The sequence below is a fragment of the Cyprinodon tularosa genome, unplaced genomic scaffold, assembly GCF_016077235.1.
Source record: "Cyprinodon tularosa strain WSP-4 unplaced genomic scaffold, ASM1607723v1 ctg405, whole genome shotgun sequence".
Taxonomy (NCBI): domain Eukaryota; kingdom Metazoa; phylum Chordata; class Actinopteri; order Cyprinodontiformes; family Cyprinodontidae; genus Cyprinodon; species Cyprinodon tularosa.
The window spans coordinates 14942-38752 of NW_024039125.1; the positions used below are offsets into that span (position 1 = coordinate 14942).

Genomic DNA, 23811 nt, shown 5'->3' on the forward strand with positions numbered 1-23811 from the left:
ATCGCCTGGCATATCCTTGGGCTCACAAATGCCCTGCCACCATGTCAACAAGTACTGCACTCATTCTGATCCCTCTCTGCTCCGTAAGGAGGTCCGGAATCTGTCAACTGATCACCTCATTCCTGCAAATCTGAACTTCAGCTTCGTTATCTTTAATTCTTATACCTTTCTTGTACCTCTTAGTGTTCGCATGGTCCTTTTGCCTAAAACAGAGACATTAAAGGCAGCGATTGAGGGGCGGGCCAAACGTACTTTGACAGGCAAGCCCGGAAACCAATCAGAAAGAAGCTCCCAGTGCAAATTCAAGCCGCAAGGAAGCAGGGGGAGGCGCGCAGACGGAGTAAAAGGCAAATAGTTGAGTGAGCTGCATCAGTATAGAGTGAAGAGAAAGCATCAGCAGCATCGACGCAGAAAAGATAGTCCTGTTTCCAGACAGGGACCATGGCTGGAGAGAGAGCGATGTCCCTCTGTTTTCTCTGTGGATGACAGGCTGCTGAGTGAAGATCCACTCAGCTTCACTGGAGGCTTCAGGGAGCAAATGACAAAGGCAGACACCGGAGCCCCTAAGCCTTCACTAACATTTCAAAACTTTACTGAATACATACATGACTGTTTTTTTAAGAAGACTGGATTTTGGGGGGGACAACTTCCATATTTCCATTTATCCGGACTTATACGCACTGAGGGGAATTTCACCTGCTGGCTTAAACGGCAAAGAATGTGGACATTTTGTCCATCAGTAGGTAAAAGTGAGATTAATGCCATTTGCTGATGTTTTTGCTCCTATTTTACTCAAGTGCACTTTTCTCGGCCATGATTGTGCTTTTGATCGCTCTGTGCTTTACTGATGGAGCGCTCTCTCAGATCCGCTACTCCGTCCCGGAGGAGGCAGAGCATGGCACCCTGGTGGGGAACATCGCCGAAGACCTGGGGATTGACCTCACCAAAGTGGCCTCGAGGCGCTTCCAGGTTGTACCCAGCTCTCGGACGCCATACCTGGAGGTCAATCTGGAGAACGGCGTCCTTTTCGTTAACGAGAAAATTGACCGGGAGCAAATCTGCAAGCAGAGTTCCAGCTGCCAACTTAATATGGAGGTGTTTTTGGAAAACCCACTAGAGCTGTTCAGGGTGGAGATCGAGGTAGTGGACATAAACGACAATCCACCAACCTTCTCGGAGACAGACATCACGGTAGAGATCTCGGAAAGCGCAACTCCGGGCACCCGGTTTCCTTTGGAGAGCGCTTTCGACCCGGACGTCGGGTCCAACGCGTTGCGCACTTATGATATCACAACCAACAACTACTTTTACCTGGATGTTCAGACTCAGACGGACGGAAATAAGTTTGCAGAGCTTGTCCTGGAGAAGCCGTTGGACAGGGAGCAGCAGGCGGCGCACCGGTACGTGCTAACTGCGGTGGACGGCGGACAGCCGCCCCGGACCGGCACTGCGCTGCTGGTGGTCAAAGTTTTGGACTCTAACGATAACGTGCCCGTGTTCGATCAGCCCGTCTACACGGTGAATCTCTCAGAGAACGTACCGGTAGGCACTCTGGTGATCCAGCTGAACGCAACGGACCTAGATGAGGGCCTGAACGGGGAGATTGTTTACTCTTTCAGCAACCATATTTCCAGCCGCGTAAAGGAGCTGTTCAGTATAGATGCGCGGACCGGGCGGATCGAGGTCCGCGGGGAGGTGGATTATGAGGAGAGCAACCTCTATCAGATCTTTGTGCAGGGAAAGGATTTGGGGCCAAACGCCGTGCCCGCGCACTGCAAAGTGTTGGTCAAGGTGGCCGACGTGAACGACAACGCGCCGGAAATCACCTTCAGCACCGTTACAGAGTCAGTCAGCGAAATAGCCGCTCCCGGTACAGTCATAGCTCTGCTGAGTGTGACGGACCGGGACGCAGGGGAAAATGGGCAAATTCAGGTAGAAATTCTCGGTGATGTCCCGTTTAAACTGAAATCCTCCTTCAGGAATTACTTCACCATAGTGACCGACGGGCTCCTGAACCGGGAGCAGGCGGACTCCTACTCCGTAACTGTGGTTGCCAAGGATATGGGGACTCCTTCTCTTGCTTCCAGTAAGTCCATTAGCGTCCAGGTTTCAGATGAAAATGACAATGCGCCCACTTTTACACTATCCCTTTACGATGTATATGTGACAGAGAATAACGTACCAGGGGCCTACATCCACGCTGTGACGGCCCTGGACCCCGACATAGGGCAGAACGCCCTCATCAGTTACTCCATACTAGAATGTGAAATTCAGGGCATGTCAGTTAAAACCTACGTGTCCATCAATGAAGAGACAGGCTACCTTTACGCACTCAGGTCTTTTGATTATGAGCAGCTGAAAGAATTCGCCTTTATTGTCGGAGCCAAGGACTCCGGAGCCCCCGAGCTTGGCTCCAACGCAACCGTCAGAGTCATAATTGTTGATCAGAATGACAATGCGCCCATAGTGCTTGCTCCCCTGGGAAAAAACGGAACAGCCAGGGAGCACCTTCCCCGTTCTGCTGAGCCAGGTTACCTGGTGACCCGTGTCATGGCAATGGATGCAGATGACGGTGAGAACGCACGCTTGTCCTACAGCATTCAGAGAGGGAACGAGAACGGGATGTTTAGGATGGACTGGAGGACTGGTGAGCTCAGGACAGCAAGGCGGGTGTCAGCTAAGCGTGACACACACCACCAGTATGACCTAGTGATTGAAGTGAGAGACCATGGTCAGCCTCCATTGTCCTCCAGCACCAGTGTACTGGTGTTACTGGTAGACAGCATGTCTGAAGGCCGGGGCATGGGAGACAAACTGGGCACCAGCAAGGCCAAGGATGGTGCCTTGGACCTCACTCTCATCCTCATCATTGCCCTCGGCTCTGTCTCCTTCATCTTCCTCCTTGTCATGATTGTGTTGGCTGTGCGTTGCCAAAAGGACAAAAAGCTCAACATTTACACCTGCCTAGCCAGCGACTGCTGCCTAGGATGCAGCTCCTGCTGCTCAAGGCAGGCTCGATCACGCAAGAAAAAACTAAGCAAGGCTGATATCATGCTTGTGCAAAGTACTGTTAATGTCAGCGGGCCTGGAACGGCTCAAGTCCCTGTGGAGGAGTCTGGAAGCTTTGGCTCCCACCACCAAAACCAAAACTATTGCTACCAGGTCTGTCTGACTCCAGAGTCAGCCAAAACTGACCTCATGTTCCTAAAGCCCTGTAGTCCATCTAGGAGCACAGACACCGACCACAACCCTTGTGGGGCCATAGTGTCAGGGTACACAGACCAGCAGCCTGACATCATATCAAATGGCAGCATTTTATCAAATGAGGTAAGATTCATTCTCATACCTTTAGATAAATCCATTACTCTGCATAAGCGGTCCAGAAATAAGTAAACATTTTTAAATTAAGTGTATTTACTCTTTCATTGAGTAGGTTTACCAATATAATTAGTATTTTTACTTACTCAGATAATATGCACTTGATGTAAGACAATGCAATTATTTTTTTTTCTTATTTTAAATATAAATTGTCTTGTTCCATTGGCAAAGTGTCTCACCTCCTCAATTCAAGAACAAATTCTCTTATTTTGAGAACAAATTACTTACTTAGATTTAAATTGTTGTCAGTGTATGAGAGCCTCAATATGCTGTATTATCTGATTTGATTAGGGCTGCAACCAGCGATTATTTTGTAAATCCTTAAATCTTGATTCGTTTTTAGATTAATCGATTGATAATCTGAAATTCAAAGTTTTCTTACAGAAGAATTTTTACAAAATTAAACCATGTTAAACTAAAAGCTTTTCACTTGAGGAGCTCTGGATTGACATGAAAATTGTTTTAATCTTAACTGCAAAATATATAATATGTACTAATTATACATTTTTTTTACAGTTTTTATATAATTACTGCATAAACTCAGTCAGTGAAATGCATGTTACAATAACAATTCATTGATTACTAAATTAGTTGATGTTTATGTCAATAATCCATTATTCAGGAATAATCAGATTAATTGTTTCAGGCTTAAATTTGATTCCAGTGTCTCTTTCTATATTTACAGACTGTTTATAATGAGCCCAAGTAGCTTCTACTGACCGATATCAGGAACTTACTAGGGCCTGGAAAATCAGAGAAGGTGCCTGTGTTTACGGCACATCTTGCAGAAAAAAAAGCAGAATATCAGTGTATAAAGGCTTCATATGTTCAACATACACCTTTGCCTTAAACATAGAGGTCTCTATAACACACGCCTGTAATTTGCATCTTCACATCTGTGATCACTACAATGTTGGCGCTGAGCAATATGAAATAGCTCTAAATGCATTTTTATTGAAAACTTACAACTCTTGTAACAATTTTCTTTGTTCAAAAAGCGCTGCAAATCTTAACTTATAGGAAAGAAATCTTACCAGTGGTTTGTAGAAGAAGACAGGATGTTAATTTAACTGAAAAATAGACCTATGGATGATAGAATTGAAGAAATTAAATAGTTTGGCTTTTGTCTCTTAATTCTTTTTCTGAGCAGTACTGGCTCAGAGGCTGCTGGCAGCTGTGCTGAAAGCTAAATGCGTCTCTGTGTGTCCTGTCATCAGATTGAGGCCCACATTTCTGATGTCACCATCAGATTGAGAAACATCAGTACAAAAGTGAACAAATGTAGTTCAATTTAGAACTAAGGTGTGAAAGAAGTTTAGTTTTAGGTTAGGGTTCGGACAGCTAAGGTAATAGGTTAAGGTAAGGTCAAGTGTTTACTGATAAGGGTTGGGAAAAGGAGACTCACTAGTCTCTACTATGATCAGTGTTACGCTGTGTGTGTTGGATCATTTCTGATCCCTACACTGCAAAAAATATAAATCTTAGTAAGTTAATTTTTCTTAATATATATGCATTTCTTCTTGCATTGAGCAGGTAAGTGAGACACTTTGTCAATGGAATAAGACAATTTGTATTTAAAATAAGAAAAAAAACAACAACTGAAGTATCTTATTTCTAGTGTGAAATATTGAATTATCTTATTTTTAGGGTAAAAATACTCATTCCTTGGCAGATCTTCCTGTTTACCTACTCAAATCAAGGGTAAATACACACATGTTAAGAGATTTTTACTTGTTTTTGCAGTGTATGACTGCTTGCAATGTTAAAGCCACAAATGAAATGTCCTCACCCCCTTCTTGTTTCAGACCAAACACCAGAGAGCTGAACTCAGCTACCTGGTGGAGAGGCCGAGGCGAGTCAACAGGTAAACAGAGAAAACCGCTCCACTCTGCAGCCAGGTGCTAGCCTGGCTTTTTCATCAGCTGCTTTGCCTCAGTAAACAAAGTACCATACACGTCTGTCTTTAGTTTTCATTTTGCGCTCTCTGTTTCAGCTCAGCCTTTCAGGAGGCAGATCTGGTCAGCTCTAAAGATAGTGGCCACGGGGACAGCGAGCAGGGAGACAGTGACCACGATGCTACAAATCGAGGCCATTCCTCAGGTACGACCTTTGTTTTCCACTTCTTTTTTCTTCAGCAAGGTTATTTGAATATTTCTGTGTTGCAGGTTAGAGGAGCAAATAAGCAACTCTCCGGTTGGAGTGAGATGGGAGTGAGGCTTATCTGATTTGCATGTGGTTGCTATTCGGTTTGGCTCCAAAACTGCCTGCTGCCTGTCCCTTCAGTGCTGAAACAGACAGAGCCTGATCAAATAAAAGCTTGTTTTAATTACACCCTGAAATTATACAAGAGCCAATATAACTTGACGGGATGCACCATATCATCCAGTTTAGGGAATCTGCTTCTGTCCATTTTTTCCTAAAAGAAAGACTTAAAAGAAATTCTCAATGAGCTTCTTTTAATGGCTCTATAATAGTTGTACTTGTATTTTTCTTAGTTTTTTGTTGCATAATGATATTTAAAATGTGTGTTCAAAGGGCCGTCTGACATTGTTGTTTGTAAATGTATGATGGTGGTAATGAGGAGCCTGCTCCTGGTGAGCACGCTCACTTAGTCTTGACGAGATGTGAGGGGCTTTTTAATGAGGCTGCGCTCACACTGAAGAACTGGGAAGCAAACCTAATAGGTTGTGCCTCAGAAGAACATAACAGGCGGTTCATTTGGTCATTAGATGAATCAATGAATTCCTTCATGCTTACTCTCAGACAAGACTCCTCTGCTACTGGACTTATTGCTGCTCTCTTCCCAAACTGTCTGTCTTTTAAAAGTCGTTTTCGTAAAGGAGCCAATCAGAGGTGATGTATTAAAGGCCCAGATGGTTTGTGTTCTTTCAGAGCTGAGCCCTATCTACTCCATGGTGGGGACCCCAGCAGTGGACAGAGGTTAACTGGAAGCATTTCCACAAATAAAAGCAGACTTTATTTAACTGTGAATGGACAGAGAGAACTTAAAGGCAGCCCCTTAAACATCAGACGTCATTTAGATGTAGGATTTTAGGCTAAATCTGGCTGGTTCGTCATAGGCTGAATTTAGTCCAGAAATCCATCCATTTTATCCCAGCGGGTCACGAGGGGTGCTGGTGTCTATCTGCAGCTGTCTGTGGGCGAGAGGTAGGATACATTCTTCAGTTTATCCCTATAATTTTGTAAGAGAAATACATTTTACACTACCTCAATTGGCGTGTATCTCAGTACAAAAAATCTATTTAATTACTTACTTTTCTGTGTTTTTAAATTGTTTTTTTGTACAAAACTAAAGGGATAAACACAAAACTGACATCATGTGCATGCATATTGACTATGGGTGTGCTGGTCTGACAGAACAACGGCTTTTTACCATTCAGTTTTCAACCAAATCTTTAGAAATGACCATTGTGATAAAAGCAAAATCATCCTCACAATAGTTACATCAGCACAAAAAAAATCCAAATAGAATAAATCCAACAAAAATAAACAAGATTGTCAAACCTGTGAGGAAAAACGAAAGTGATCATTGTGACATAGAAAAATAAGTCAGTAAGATTTAGTTTAGGATCTTTGATCTCTGACAGTTTTTCAAACGGACATCTAATGTGTGTGGATGAAGTTTGATGGAAATATAAGGCTGAATGTTTTTGGGACAAGTGATAAAAGAGAAAGGATACTTATGCATATATTTTTGCAGGAATTACATTATTAGCAGACCGTGGTCCGGATCCAGACCCATCTGCTGGCTATTCCGGACCCAACCTGATTTAAAACATTTCTAAATTACCGCACGTTGTCTGACGACAGTGTCTATAGCTGCACTTGCGCCGCTTCACTTGCTAATATGTTAAAGCCATCTGGAGCGCTGGTGTTCCGTCAGCTCATTTTACCCCGTCAGGCCAGCATACCCTTGGTAATAAGCATGCATTCTCATGATCGTTATTAGTGGTTATCAGGCCCATAGAATGGCTTCAGATTGTGCCAGTAGGCTCAATCTAGGTTTAAAAACCTAGGTTTGAAAGCCTTGCAGGCCAGTGGAAATCCCACCGCTCTCATTAGGCCATAAAAAAGAAAAAATGTATAACAAACAGTCAGTTTGTGCATTTTGCATTGCAATGTAATGTAACAGTTTTCATGTATATGATTTTGGTTTTTATACATTAGTTGCCTTTCATTTCAAAAGCAGACTGACAAGAACTTTGGAGAAGACATTCAGTGGGTGTGTACCCCCTAGGGTACACGATACTAAACTTTTCAACTCGATACCGATACTAAGTAAAATATTCGATACTCGATACCCTTTTCGATACCACAAGGATAAAAACAAAGAGTCTATAATTCAACAGAAATATTTTCATTACTAAAAAAATACAAGAAAAAATAAAAAAACAATAAGAATAATATTTTGAGGTTGTATGCTGTGCACAATATTAAGCAAGTTTGATAAAAAACGTACAAAATTAAAATTAAGCGTTCCTTCCTTTCCTATGCTTTGCAGACATAACAATGACACTGGCCAAACCAGTTAAACAAAAATAATTCTCAGCACCTGCACCTGTTACAAAAAAAGTCAGAAACTGAAAAATGCACAGAATTATTCAATTAAAAAGTGTTCAGAAAGTGCATTTTCCACTATTCTGCACTTTAGATGGCTGTATTGATACTTTTGACAACCCTAGTACCCCCACTGTTGTCTAGAGGGAATGAAGGATTTGATCATTTATTTAAGTTTAATAATTCATTATTTTTAAACTAATTCCGTCTTCTGTTTTATATCAATCTGGTTTAGATACAATTAGTTTTTTTGCCATTTTCTATTTTGGAAACCGTGCTTTTTTATGAAGTCTGAGGTGAGTCATGCCTCGTCATCCTGTATTGAATTATAAGAACTGTGTGCAGTTAAATCCCTATAAATAAAAATTTTGCTGCATCTCTCCAGCTTAGCACCCCCAGCACCCCCACCCCTAAACATATAATGAACGCAGTGAATTTAATTTAATAGAGCAGAGGTGCTTATTCACTTTCTATCCTCCTCTCCACTGCTTTCTTGTCCCTGCTGCTGTGATAAATTTCTCCTCAGGCCTGTGGTTCACATTATCACCGTGGTAACAGCTCACTGATCAGTAATTTATTTCTCAGACCTCTGCATACCAATTACCAAATGAAGGTTATTATCAGAACTTTGTGTTTGCCCTGTGCTGTGAGGAATGCCAAGCTGACACCCTGGAAGTCAGAGCAATCCTTATCCCCACGTCGCTCCTCCCCACTCACTCTCCTTATTGGGGCAGGCTTCTAGCAGCTCAGAGGAAGATGTGTAGCTGTGACTTTGCTTTTGTGAGAGGGGATGATTCACACTTATTCCAATTCTAAAGGCGGCTCAGATCTTGAGTTGTGCAACAGATTGTAGCATCTTAGCTGAAAGTTAATTATGTTTCTTAGTGAATTACTCTGATCAGGAGAACATCAGGAGTTCTTCCTCTCTTTTGGGGCGTCTAAATAAAGCGTCCTCTTCTGATCCCTTCTTAATATGGAAATGCCCCTTTATGCAGCTTCTTCAGGCAGCTTTTCCTCTTTTGATTTTACCTGCAATCTGAACCGGGTCCTGTTTGAAATGTGGTGGCAGCAGTGAAAGCAGCCAGAAAACGAGGAGGTTTTCCTCAGGAGTCCAGAGGAACAGTCATCTTGAGCTGGAGTCCTGTCAGGGTTTCTGGAGTTTATTTTTAATACAGAGAATGTTAATACTGCGTCTCAACATTTGTTAATGCAATAAGTGATGTTTTGATTTGATAAACACCACTGCAGCTAATGCAAAATTCTTCAGCAATAATTTTGACACGACCAAACAGAAGAGCTCACATAACTCCTGTCTTCAAAGCTCTAGACTGGCTTCCGAATGAATACCGCTCCAACTTTAAAATTCTGGTGCTGACATTTAGAGCCCTGCATGGACAGGATCACTCTTATATCTGGAACTTGATTCAGGCTCACTTTTCTGCTCGCTGTCTGAGATCTGCTCAACAGAACAGGTTAATGGACCCTCAAACCTGTTTTAGGACAAGAGGCGAAAGGTCCTTCCAGACTGTGGAATGCACTACTACTTGTATTTTATTTGGTGCTGTTTTTTTATTTTATTTTAAGGCTCTTATTTTACAGCACTTTGTGACGCATGTCTAAGAAATGTGCTATTTAAATAAACCTTACTTAATATCCAGCCCCAACTGTTTCCGAGAGAAGCAGCTGGCACTGCTGCAATGTATTTATTTATGTTTAAATGCAAAATAGTTGTGTGTCTTTAGGGTATGTTCTTTAATATTTATTAAAAAGAAAAGATCTGGTTAGGAGGTGGGTAGATATTCCAACATGTCAGCAACAGCCAGGTAAATTAATCCTCTTTGTAACCGAGCAAATTCTCTCAATGCTGAGCCCTACACATTGCTATATGTATGAGGACCATTTGTGTACTCCCACTGACGTCCATTTATTATAAGCCTGAAACAACTAATCAGAATAATCGATTATTGAAATAATCGTCAACTAATTTAGTAATCGATTAGTCATGAATTAGAGTAAAAAGACTCTAAAACATGCCTCTAGCTTACAGAGCAACCCACTTAGAGAATCAATTTTACCAAGTTTGTAAAAAATTTTATACAATTTACAATTAAAATTAAAAAAATATTTTCCATCCGTCAATATGCTCTATCCAGAAACAAAATTGTAAACATTTTTATACAATTTGCAATTAAAATAACAACAATATTTTCCATCAGTCAGTATGCTCTATTCAGAACTCCTCAAGTGGTAAAGTCTTAATTTCCCTATATTTTCTTTTGCAAATCGATAAATTGCTACAACAAAAAATGATAGCAGTGAAAAAAAAAATGTATATATTTTAAAATATGCATTTTTAAATGTTAAAAATATTATAGATATTTTATATTTAAAATGTATTTTAAAATTGTATATTTTTGTATGACAAAAATTTTCATTTGTACTGCTATCATTTTAATGATCATAATAATATTTTGTAGAGGTCATCAAAGGTCAGTTAATATCTGTTCATGCTGAAACTGTGAATTTCATATAAATTATAGGTGGCTAACCTATGAATATGAATAATTTAATTTTAACCTGGAGGAAATTCAATTCAAACAGGTTGCTACAACGCCTTTCCAAACAATCTTGGTGACCTTTATCTTAGCTTCTGATCACTAAAGGATGCTATTAGACAAACTGTACTTTTGAAATCCAAAAAATCATTAAAATGGTAGCGGCACAAATGAAAATTTTTGCTGCACAAACCAGCACAAACGTTTGACAATTTTGTCTGGTTTGAAGAAGGTGGGGGGCTGGTTGACCTTTGATGACCTCTAGAAACATTTCTTTATATCTTTAAAAAGATAGCGGAACAAATGAAAATTTTTGCTGCAAAAACCAGCACAAACGTTTGACACTAACTTCGTCTGATTTGAAAAAGGTCGGGGGGCCACCTTGACTCAGGTAAAAATTGGTTCTCAGTCAGAAGGCCAAACACACACGCACACACACACACTCACAGGCTGCTAAGATGGCAGCAGTCTTACAGTCTGAGACTAATCACAGTCTGTATTCAGAGGGATTAGCTGCAGATAGCCTAGTTGGGCATTTCTGATTTTACCCCGTAGACATACAAACACAGCAAGAAGATTAAGGTTTTAAAAAGCATCCGCTGGCTGAATCGGGTCCTCACAGCAAAAAAAAAAAAACGAAAGAAACAGGGGAAAAGGGGTTGAAAGCTTAGTTGGCCTAAATAGCTGCGTTGTCGTATAAGTTTCTGCTAAGTGATTTCTTTTCTACCTCAGTTTAAACAATTATTCACAATTATAAAGCCCGCCATGTACAGTTACCCTACATGAAAGGAGCAAATTTAAACAGGTTTCTAGTTCAATCCACGGCCTGCTTTTCACACAGCGCAAACATCAAAGGCCCGGCGGCAGGGAAGTTTTATTCACTCATGTTTCCAACGCTTTTTACACCATAAAATACATTAGGTTGACTTTACATAGAAAAATATCCAAACTTGCTGATTAAAAAAAAATATTACAGCCAAAGAAATGTTAGTATTTTCAAATTATCTACCTAAAATTTGCAAAATCCAGCTAAAAGACAGACATTGTGAGAAGATTTCAATTCTTAGTTATAGTGATGACATTTAATGGTTAAATTTGACATGTAATCTTTCATTTACACTTTTATCTCTAAAACAATCAACCATTTAGGAACATTGAATAGATCCTATTAATTTTATCAGCAACCTTTGATGCATGGAATGAAGTGAAGTATTTTCCAGTTTATGTCAAATACTTATTTTTGTTTAGCCGTAATTTTTGATTCACCGCCCAAGGGTACGGGAAGACAACATTATCTGCCGGCCAAACTATTTTCATTTGTTATATTGTCCATAAATAACATCAGGATTTCAGGGTTAGAGAGCTCTGCTCTCTAACCCTGAAATCCCACATCCAGTCACCATTGATTTTTGGTATGATTTATATTTTTAGGGTTTGGGGGAGAAAATGGAAGAAAGCTACCATCCCTGCTTGAGAGCGCAACCTGTTTGATATTTTAACAGTTTCCCATCCTTGCAACAAAACTAGCAGCAGTAGTGGAGTTTGGAAATGCAATCCACTGCTTAAATCTATCTTTACGCTCCTCTAGTTTATCCAGAAGTTCTGCAGTCACACTTTTTCCCTCACTCCCAGCTTGGTGGTCTGCTGCATATTTAGCATTCCTTCCCTGGAAATGCCTTTCCAAATTTTTATTTTTATTTTTTTGACAGTCTCTCATTACAAAGAAAACAATGCAGGCAAACCTTCTCCATTAATAATGAAAGCGAACGATGCAGTCCATTCTTTGAATCCTCTTTTTGCTTCCTTTTTATCTCCTTGGGATCGATGGTCCGAGAAACACCTGCCACTTTGTTTGCCTGGCACCGCACCGCGCTGGTTGCAAGTTATGACCACTGATCTAAATGGCTATGACGCAAATGACTGTTTAAATGTATTTATAATACAAATGTTTACAGCATTGGAAAACATAATTCATTTTTCTTTGACCTTCCGCACACCATATTAAAATGAACCCAAAAAATTTTTTTTTAAAAACCCGGACCCCTGTCCTATGTGAATAAAATGACCCTCTGAGTCAAACACAGAAGCAAACTGTAGTTTACAATGCATGCATTATACATTGAAGTTTTAAATAAAAGAATATATATCATTTTTAAATAGAAAAAAAAAGAAAATGTTCATTTTAAAATCTAAAGTGTTTTTTGAAGTACAGAACAACAATCGTTCAGTTTGGTATATAGACAAGTTTCCTTATTTACATATTGTATAAAACATGTGAACTGCTTTTTTTCTTTCTTTTTTTGGCTTAATGAGAGCAGTGGGCTTTAGGCTGCCCTGCAAGGCTTTAAACCTGGGTTTGAATGGTAAAAAAAAAGACATTCTGAATCACATATCAAGGTGCTCATTCGTGAGCCTGGATCCAGATTTATTTTTGATTCTGTTCATGGTGGAGAATCCTGCTTCACAGCAGCAGGTTGAGCCAAACATCCTCTAAATGTTCAGGGTCATCTTTGAGCACGCCATTTCACTTTTCTGTCACCAGTTCACCACAGTTCTTCCAGCAGTCCACACTTACTATGCTTTCTTTTTCCTCCTCGTGACCTCTGCTTTAGAACATCAATTGTGAAACCTGAAGTCAGATCAGAACCTCAGATCCAGTTAATCTTGGTAGGAATTGGGCCTGTATGCTCCTGTTAATCTGTTTTCTCTGTTTCCAGTACACTTGGTTGAACTGTCTAAGTAATATGTTGTGGTTGGTTGTTGTGTGCATTTCTTTTGAATGATAACTTTTTAGCTTGAAGGTTTGTTAGTTGTATATCCAATCACTGTTGCCATTGCCCCCATGGAAATATCTTCATTTTCTTAAATGTCTTAAAATATTCTAGGGGAGAAACTTTATTTCAGAAGTTCCTGGTGCTCAACTCTGGTTTTATGTTGAAATATCAGCAGCGAATATTTTTAATCATTGTGTGGAAAGCTTTGATCAAGAAGCTCATGACATTTTGAATCAAGCAAGAACACAGTAAAGTATCATTCTTTAGACCTGGATGTCTTCTGCAACATGTTTACGTTTGGTAATGTAAAACCTGCTTCAGCTTCTTTTTCTGCTCAAACCTGCAGGTGCGGACCTGTTTTCTAACTGCACTGAGGAGTGTAAGGCCCTGGGGCACTCTGATCGCTGCTGGATGCCTAGCTTTGTGCCCTCTGACGGGCGTCAGGCTCTAGACTACCGCAGCAACCTTCATGTCCCCGGCATGGACTCAGTCCCTGATACAGAGGTACTTGAAACCCAGGAGCAAATGACAAATAGGTCATTGTCCACATTTGGTAAAGAGATACCTGTCATTCACCACCATCCCCTAAATCACCTTAAACAAAACCATCCCATCAACTCCCATCACAGCTAATAAGAGCGGGAAGAGTTAAAAGCATTTCTGCCTATCTCCAGAGCTTCCTATGACACAGCATATTTAAGCAAGTATTCTGCTTGTTCTGGCCTGAAAAGTATTTTTTTCTATCTGGCAGTTTAAGAAAAGACTTCAAACTGGGTTTTGTTGGTAAAAATAAATTTTTCGATCTGCCCTCTTTTTCCAAGCTCTTCTGTCAGTGTCCAACTAACACTTTCGTATTTCTCAGGCATCACCATTATCTTCCCTTGCATGCTGTTTTGCTTCATTTCTACACAATCGCCTAGCAGTTATAAAAGTTCTACATGCTCTCTTATTATGTCAGTTATAAATTGTGTGATGTAAAAACTTATCAATCATTTCCTAACAGTTTATCCTGTTTCATGTGACAAATCATCTCAAAATAAACAGATCTGTCTGAAGAAAAATTTAAATCTGCAATGATCTGTTGAAAAAGGGAAAATAATCCTTTCACAAATACTGTAATAAAACTGTTTTTGATGCAGTTTTAGCATTTAGTCCTCTTGGGTTCAGTTATAGAGAATCTGAGACACTGTCACTGTCGCTACAAGCATGCTTAGAGGGAGGGATTGCTGAAGAGTCAATGAGCCGATGCAATCAACTGATTTTCCTTAGACAGAAAACTTTAAAGTGCCTTGAAATGACATGTGCTGTGAATTGGCGCTATAGAAATAAACTGAATTGACTTAAATTATAAAAAAATATTAACTTTAAATACCAGAATAAAATCTATGTAATGTAACATTACAAAATCATAATATTACATGAATGCAATCATAACTTTACGAGAATAAAGTCATAAAATGATGATAATAAAGTAAACAATTATGAGAATGACACCTGAGTCCACTTTGTCTTACACATACTGCCAAACATAGTCATTTGCACAATCGTTTCAAAGTTCTGATACTGATAGTAATTTAATGTTGTTGTGCTAAAAGACCTAATATTTCGTTATTTGTGAAACCGATGCCAAAGTATAACTTCACAAGATGCTCAATATTCCTCATTTTAGGGAAGAAAGTGCTTCTTGCAAGACTTTTCATTATTGTCATTATTGTTATATTTATTCTTGTATTTAGAAAAAAAATAAATCTCTAGCCTGGCCCTAATACTCCATTGTACATTTCAGATTAGAATTGTAAAGAGGTGAAAAGGACTTATAAAATCTAAGTTCTAAATCTAAACCTTTGACATCTAGAGAGAGCCTGGAGAGACCTCTCTCATATTTGCAAAATAAGCAAGCCTAATATCGGTGAGAATGCTAGTAATTAAAAGCTTTCTCTGATTGTGGAATCTAGCTTCTGTAATTTAAAAGAAGTAATTTCAGGAAAACATCCTTTTTAAGTCAAGGAAGAAAAAAAGAAGCAGGCAATAAACTTAACAGCTCATTCAGGCAACATGATTGCAGCTAAGGATAAAAATATATATATATATTTAAATAATTGAGGACAAAGTGAAGAGAAAGAGAAAAAGCTAAGAAATTAGCTTTTCTAAACTCAATTCAAAGGCATCAAAGAGATACAACCTCAATGACTGCAATTTGGTGATAATGCCTACTTGTAATTTTTTTAAGCAGCCTTTGAGGAAGGCTTCTTCTCTTTTCACCTAAACAACTTGATGGTGTGATGCACCAGTTAGAAGTCTGCTGCCTACTGAGTGCCGTAACCCAAAAGCAGAGCATGCTGTTAGGAGCAGCAGGACATAATTTCTCTGGCTTTGTTTTTCTCTTCTTCATGTTAATTAAAAACAGACTGCTATTTAAAGGCTATAAGTATTTTTGTTTTTCTGGCTTTTATGACATTTTTGTTGATGAGACTTATTGAAATTGTTTTGTTGGTGATATGATTAAAACGAAATGGTATGAAATAAGGAACAATTAGCTTTATGACCCAAAGGATAGACATAGATCCTTTCCCATCAAATTGCAATTATTTTGAAAAATTGTGATTTTGTTCTTTCCTTTGCACCAAACCCAAGTTTGTAGAAGTTTCAGTTATTGAAAGCTATTAAAAGCTTGATGGCCCAGAGTCCATTGCTGCAGGACTTTACTGTAATCTCCATGTGAAAAAGTGCTTATTTTTACTTGCATGCATGGATCTGCATGCTAGCTGCCAGAGGTGTCAAGTAACAAAGTACAAATACTTCTTTACTGTACTAAGTACACTTTTTAGGTATCTATAATTTACTCCATTACTTATTTTTCCTCTTACTTCTGACTTTTACTCATTACATTTTCTCACAAGTATCTGTACTTTCTATTCCTTACATTTTTAAAACAAACGTTACCAGGAAGCAGATTTCTCATCTCCATCAGAAACCACACATATGCTGGATGCTGATGGGGATTTCTTTATCTGTCATATTAAATTAAACGTTAATTTCTTTATGTTTTGCTCCTAAGAATTAAATGATAATATTGTGCATGCTCTCCTAAAGCTCAGAGATGAAGTCAGAGCGCAGCAATACGGGAGGAACAGCGGAGGTTGTAGGCTTTGCATTGCGCAGGAGGTCTTGAGCTCTGTGGGGCGGAGCGGAGGATGAGGGATTTCAGGGTAACAGGAAAAGAGGCGCGGTCCGCTAATCCGTGACCTCTGCATTAAACCGAAGCCAAGAGTAACGATTGTTTTAAAAATTTAAGGAATAGAAAGTACAGATACTTGTGTAAAAATGTAATGAGTAGAAGTCAGAAGTAAGAAGAAAAATAAGGAGTTAAGTATAGATACCAAAAAAGTGTACTTAAGTACAGTAACAAAGTATTTGTCCTTCGTTACTTGACACCTCTGGTCTCCTCCCATGTGGCGATCTGTTTGTAAATAAACAGCACGCTGCTGTAATAGCTACCATAGAGCTGATTATTATGTACATATTCCAAATATGTACATTTAGGTTGATCTCATGAAACAACCACTCACCCTAATATATTAAGAAAAAGAACAAAAGGGCTTCAATATGAAATTAATGAAAAATACTCGCAGAATGAAAGAAACACATTGTTTTTTTGTTACAACATAACCTTAGAGTATTAATGCATACTTTACAGGCACTTACATTTTTCTTTACTTTTTTAACTTGGCTTATTACGTTTTCAACTTTACTTTTTACTTTTAAGTTAGCTTTTTAACTTGTTTTTCAAATTAATTTACAGTAGGTAACATAAATCAATGAATCATCTAATTCGTCAAATGTCTAAATAACATGAAAAGCCACGTAGTAGTATCTTTGCTGAACGGCGGGATTAGATGCTGTGCTTCTAGACCTCCCTGAGGGATGGGGGGGGGGCATTCATTTTCTAATTATCTACATTCCAACACCCCCCCAGCCCCCCCAGCCCCCCCAGCCCAATAAAAACAACAACAAAAAACACACAGGCACACAGACGTATATGGGCCTAGTGGTTAGAGCAGTGTGCTTATGTTCTAAGAAGGTTGCAAGTACCCCGTTCAATCCCCACAGCCTGCACTCTGGGTCCCTAAGCAAAGACCCTTAGCCCCACACTTCTTCCTGGGTGCTGCACAGTGGCAACCCACTACTCCTGACGGGGATGGGTTAAATGCAGAGAGTTCATTTCTCCTTTGAGAGATCAATACATTTGAATTTGTATTTTATAGATACCTGAATATTCATGTCTCACCAGGATTTTGTTTGGTTTTTCTTCTTGTACAGCGAGGACGAGGGTTTTCTAGCTCGTTCCGTGTGGACATACCAGAGACTGCGTGACTTTGCACGATCGCTCCCCCACAAAAGGCTTCAACAAGAATCCAGATCCTCTCCTTTGTTAAAGGGAAGTCCCATGGCTGCACACACAGGACTAAAGGGAGCCCCTAAACGAGCTGAATATCGTTGCTCTGTGCTGGAACTGTGTTTCCCAGGTTTTTTAAGCTTCCCTAATATTTAGTGTCAGTTTAACATGGAGAATGATGAGTATGAGGTGGAGGAAAACTAAGCAATGTATAGCCTTACTGAGGACTCATTTTCTCAGCTGGACTGAGAAACTCCCACTCCCCTCTTTAAAAAATTGATACAAACCAGAGGTCCAGATTTGGAGAGAAAAGTTACAGGCATTCACTGACATTGTAGTTCCTCATACTGTGTTCCTGTTTACAGCACTGGTGTGGAAAAAGCAAGCAGAGGACTACATAGAGACCATGTAAATGAGAGAACCCTTTAGGCGTGCTCGCTCACGCAGTGAACTGTACAGCAGAATCATTGTGCATTTAAGATGCAATATCACTGTTTTAAGATTTTTCTATTCTGTCTTGTGGTCAGGTGTCTCTGTTACAATTTGCTTTAACCTGGTTAGAAAAGAAGTGTGCAAGATAATGGATTCTCTGTGTTCTATTTTTTTAATTGAGTTATCCTTTTAAGTGGGTTTTTCTTTTTTTTGTTTACACATTTTTGAGTCTGAGCCATCAGGTAGTTTCTATCATGTCTGAAAAGTGTTTATTGTACTATTTTAAAAACTTTGAGGCTTAATATAAAACTCTATATAAATTGATCTATAGCTACTTGTTCTGACAGCGTGCGGTTTGTTGCCGTTTTTTTTTTTTTTTTTTTTTTATCTCAGAAGTCTTACTTTGCTTAAAGTGGCCATAAAGAAAGCATCTTTTTATCAACTGGACACATAACACAGACTTAACAGCCTTAGCATTTAAAAAAAAAACTATCTTATTTTATATTATTTTTCCACTTTTGAATAATGATTAAAATAATTCCTAATATTTCAGAGTGAGATTTGTGTTCATTAGTGTCACGGTAACCAACACTTCTGGGATGAGTTCCTAAAACAATGAAATGATCCCATGTAGAGAGTTGTACACTAGCATTGGGGTTCAGTATACATATTTGTTTCTTACACATTACAAACACCAGTAACAGACAATAAATGGAAAATAAATAAAGCTATGTCTGGTCTCTTTTGTTTTTGCTTTTTTTGTTTGCACTCCTGCTTTCCTTGCAAAAATTATTAAACAGTAACAGCTATTTTTTTAGTCAAAGACTGCTTCATAAAAAATGTTTCTTAGTTTACAAAAACGCCATGCATGATCTGTTGCTGTTAGCGTGTTAAGCAGTAGAGGATCGATGGATGTTCTTGTCTTTCTTTGGGCTCTGCTTTATATGTTCCTGTCTGCAGAAAAAGAGCAGCATATCATTTGCATTAAAGACAGCCAAGGATGTTCTTTTTTTGGGTGTTTCATTAAATTAAGTGGTTTTCTGCTAATGTGTTTAAATGAGGACGTCCTACATGCTCATCCCCATTTTCACTTACTGGTGGTGAGTCTAACAGTGGAAAAATTGCAAATCTTTTGGAAAGTTAGCTTGTATGAGCGATATAAACAGCAATTTTTAAACAGAGCATGCTCAAGGAAATGTGGGCTTGTGCACTCTCCCATAGGTTTTAAGTTGTTCCCTCTTGGGAAGGAACGACTATTGACTGCAGCTGGTTGGATGTGCTTTCTTCATCCTCTGACATGGGAGCTCCCATGCTTGGCTGTGCGGTTCCCAGAAAGAGTAAAGTGCCTTGAGATGATGTGCTTTGAATTGGCGCTATATAAATAAACTTAATTGACTTTGGAGTAGTTACAGGGTTGTGCATGTGCATTTTTTTTTACATTTGCGAAAATCCTCCATCATCCTTTAAATACTTTAATAAACTTCCTTTGCTGGGGTGTTTATCATTATTTTATCAAAGCAAATTTATGAATGAAGTTAAAAAAAATACCTTTTATGATAAAAATGTAAATCTATAGAAACAAATATAACCAGATCGTCATATCTCCTTGGCAAGAATCTGCAACCTGTGGCCTTTTGAATTCTTTAATTTAAACTTAGGCCAAAAATGCCAAAGAATCAAGAAATAAAGTTGAAAATAAGAGACTATCAGTTGTCACCAAAAACAAGTTTCATTGAAAGCATTTAAATCAGAATTGTTCTTGTGTCATCATGCAATACAGATTCTCCCTCTTTGCTCAAACGAATGAAGGTTTGGCTGTGCAAAGGGAGGTAAGCCGCGAGCAAAAACAAAAAAAACTGTGAGGGATAATAGATCTAAAAGCTGGAGGGGTTATCTGGTGGAGGAGGGGGGTGAATTGCAGTTACCAAAAGGCTGAAACTGTGATCCTTTTAAGTCAACCACTGATACTGAGGCATCCTTATAGGCCTGAATTAGGAATGCGGGGGTCTGCTGGGGTGTGTGTGTGTGTAGGGGGGTTGCTAATTCCCACCCTAGTTTTTGGGGGAAGGGTGGCATGGTACAAACTCTTAGGCCTCATTTTTTTATTTATATTTTAATCTGAAAAACTCACACAAAGAAAAGACAATAAGGAGAAATGTATTAATACAATTACTTGTCTTTGGTGCTCAGACCTCGGCAGGAACATAGCACTTAATTTTGATAGATATGCATTAAAAGGAATAAAGAATAAGGCCCACCAGGCCTGAAACTGGTGGTAGAGTGGAGATGGATGAAGTTGGTCAGTCTGTAGACTGCTGGTTAGCGAGACGGTATGCTGAGCTTTACTGGGAAATCCAGTGAATTGCAAGAGCTGATACTAGAGCTTCTCTCAGGGACGTGGAAGATGGATATCTAGTTGGATAACACAGGTTGAAAGAACCCGTCTATGATGACCAAGTATGACGACAGAAAGAACCTCTGCCAGAACCAGGCCCAACATGGTCTTCTGCCAGACTGGTTAAGATGAGACAGGGAACGCAGTAAGAGTCTGGGAGGAATGGCACTCTGATGTAGCTTTTGCTATGAAGGTGGAGGAGGGGCTGGAGGTGGGTTGAAACAGTGTCATCTGAATAAGGTCACAGTGCATCCAACGCCTGCTCACAGGAGCAGACAGGTGCGTATTGGAGGCCTTTTAAGATGAGCTTTGGTTGCCAATTGGCTTTTGTGGAGGTGTGGTTCAAAGCTGATTGGCTGTGTCGCAGGTGGAACAATGAGTTTCTTCAGTCACCCAGGCTCCATTTCAATCTGAAAAACTCAAACAAACAATTATGAGAAATGTCTTGATACACTTACTTGTCTTTGGCGCTCGGACCTCGGCAGGAAACATAGCACTTAATTTTGATAGATATGAATGAACAGGAGAAAAGAATAGGGCTGTTTCCCCTAAAAAAAATTGCTGAGCTTGAGGCCGATACGACAGAAGGCTGAGACTGAAATGAAAGCTAAGAAAAGTAGAACAGAAGAGTAGTAACAGAGGAGATGAGCCGCAAAGCCTTACAGAAAGGCCAGTGCTGCAAAGGCTTACCAAAAGAGAACCAGGGCCAGTTGCTGCGAAGGCATCACAAAAGTTTGGAAGGGATGGTGAGATAAGGTGAAGTGAGGTGACTGGTGATTGGATGATGAGGCGATGAATGATAGAAGGGAGCCTGGTATAAAACCATCTGACATGACAAATTAGAGGAGAGACGAGTGATGGTTATAAACACAACTGAAATAATCAAACATTCAAATCTGATTAAGGATATGAATTAGTTTTGAAACAACCACCAGTATTTGTAATTAGTTAACCCTTATAGGCTGAGAGAACGTTGAACAGTTTGGAAGGATGAATGTGTACTCAGGGCGGATATATGAGGCATAGGCATGCTGCACACAGAATGATGATCCAATCGAGAAACAGTATAGAAAAGAAAAGTCAAAAGCCCTTAAACTGTGAACCTGTAGAAGGAGGAAGGAAATTGAATAACCAGATCAAGCAGCCCGGAATGAAAGTGATGCTGGGGATGATGGCAATATAGATGACAAAGCAAAAATAGCTGACCAAGCAAGGAAACAAAGACACTTGAAAATAACGATGCAGTGATGACTGTGGTGGTAACAGTAATGAAGCCGTGGCTGAGCGCTCTAGCCCAGCACAATGACAGATGAGCTCTACGTAGTGATGAGGTACAGGTGCGAGCAGAGAACACACGCCCGTGCAGCAATAAGCTGGGGAAATTATATGCGAGCAAAGATGAGCTGGGAAAGTGAGATGGGGACGCAATGATCTAGCAAACCTGCAAGCCGCGATGACCGAAAACGAAACAAGCAAGGCGCGATGTTAAGCTAAATACGTAATCCATGATGTTAAAGGGTTTGAAGCGAATTGCCTTGTGATGGAAACGCATGGATGGGTTTAGGTGCGATGTGCCTGGAGCAATGAGCTGAGGGGCTGAAATGCACCTGCTGCGATGAAAAGAGTGCCATTAGCGCTGTAGCCATGGTTAAATGCCCGATGAAACATCAAGTGCTGCGGTAATGGATAAAAGTGGCATGTGTTTGCCGCAATGGGCGCAATGGGACGCCCGCCGCCATGCTAGAAGGCGACATATAATTTCTGCTGCGATGCTGCCAGCATAAACACCCGCAATGATAGGTGTCAAAAGGTGACTGCCGCTATGCTAGATGGTGGCATAAATGCCCATTGCGATGCTTCGCCATAAACACCTACGATGATAGGCACCCGCCGTGAAGATGAAAGGCACCGTCATAGCATGAGAGCCTGTAGCGGTTGAGAAAGGCTGCCAGAAACTTCCGCCACAACAGATAAAACAAACAGATAAAGACAAGGGTGCTGAGAGCGCCTGTGCAATGGGAAGACGGGAAAAGCTGCTGCGATGGATGGAGGGCACCATGAGCAACTGCAGTGATTGCAAAAGGGGAGCGTAGGTGCCCGCCACAAAGGATGGAGGGCACCCTGAGCACCTGCAGTGGTAGGAAAAGGCACCATGAGCACCTGAAGCAGTGGCAAAGGGCACCATAACCACCTGCCGCAGATAGAGGCCGTCATGACACCATAAGTGCTTGTTGCGATGGATGGAGGGTGCCTAGTCCGCCCGCCACAATTAAACGCCTCTAACATGGTGCAGATTTAGATAGAAACAATGCACTAAGGGGAATGTCTGACTGTTCTAGTTTCAGATCATTAACTGCATGTCTCAATGTCAGAAGCAGATTATGTAGGCAGTGGGCTACATAATCACCTACCAGACAACAGGTGCAGCAGAAGCATAGCTTCCTACTGGGTCACTAAAGGACTTATGACTTACAACACTTTATTTACACAATTCAAAAACAATTAAAACATTACGGTAGCCCTGAAGTGCAAACTGCAACTACAAATCTAAAAGCGAAACAACATTAAGGAAATCGCAACTACATAAAGCAAAGCGCAGTAGTTTCGCTTTGCTTTATGTAGTTTTGTTTTCCTTAATGTAGTTTTGCTTTGCTTTATGTAGTTTTGTTTTTCTTATTGTAGTTGCGTTTTGCTTTATGTAGTTTTGTTTTCTTTAATGTAGTTTCACTTTGCTTTATGTAGTTTTGTTTTTCTTAATGTAGTTGCGCTTTGCTTTATGTAGTTTTGTTTTTCGTAATGTAGTTGCGTTTTGCTTTATGTAGTTTTGTTTTTCTTAATGTAGTTGCGCTTTGTTTTATGTAGTTGCTATTTCCTTAATGTAGTTGTGCTTTTAGATTTGTAGTTGCAGTTTGCACTTCAGGGCCACCGTAAAACATAAACAATTGATGAAAAATAAGTGGCAGTTAAAATCACTATTAAGGTAAAAGCAAGTGTTGCTAAAAATCGTAAATGAGGAGCTTGATAACATGTAGTTCTCCATCATGTGACAGTACATAAAATTGTTAAATGAACGTAAAACGCAGGGAACTTTCGAAATAGAATCAGCAACTACTCCACGAGGCTAGAAAATGACCATGATACAGTTTAAAAGTGATAAGAATCCCCACCAATAATTTCCGCTCTTTCCCCCTTTCCGCTGATTTACTTAAGCCAACAGTAACTGAGGTTTGGTGCAGCTGTCTGTGTTCAGAGCGTTTTTTTGTCTGCGTTTTTTCCTCGCTCTCCCGCTGCTCTCGAGTCCCT

The 23811-nt window shown here is 39.9% G+C and overlaps 1 protein-coding gene across 1 annotated transcript; it reads left to right on the forward strand.

Moving 5' to 3' along the window:
* The first annotated feature begins 323 nt into the window (after positions 1–323).
* pcdh10b (protocadherin 10b) lies at positions 324–18844 on the forward strand. Its single transcript, XM_038298309.1, has 5 exons — positions 324–3327; positions 5184–5242; positions 5372–5478; positions 13632–13789; positions 17606–18844. Exons 1-5 carry the CDS (start codon positions 772–774, stop codon positions 17657–17659), a joined length of 2934 nt encoding a protein of 977 aa, XP_038154237.1. The 5' UTR covers positions 324–771; the 3' UTR covers positions 17660–18844.
* Positions 18845–23811: the final 4967 nt, after the last annotated feature.

Bases quoted from the DNA above. Each gene is read 5' to 3' on its own strand.
- pcdh10b (XM_038298309.1), top strand. From the start codon at position 772: ATGTTTTTGCTCCTATTTTACTCAAGTGCACTTTTCTCGGCCATGATT. The intron at 3,328-5,183 runs GTAAGATTCATT...TTCTTGTTTCAG, and splicing joins GCAGCATTTTATCAAATGAG to ACCAAACACCAGAGAGCTGA. The intron at 5,243-5,371 runs GTAAACAGAGAA...TCTCTGTTTCAG, and splicing joins AGGCCGAGGCGAGTCAACAG to CTCAGCCTTTCAGGAGGCAG.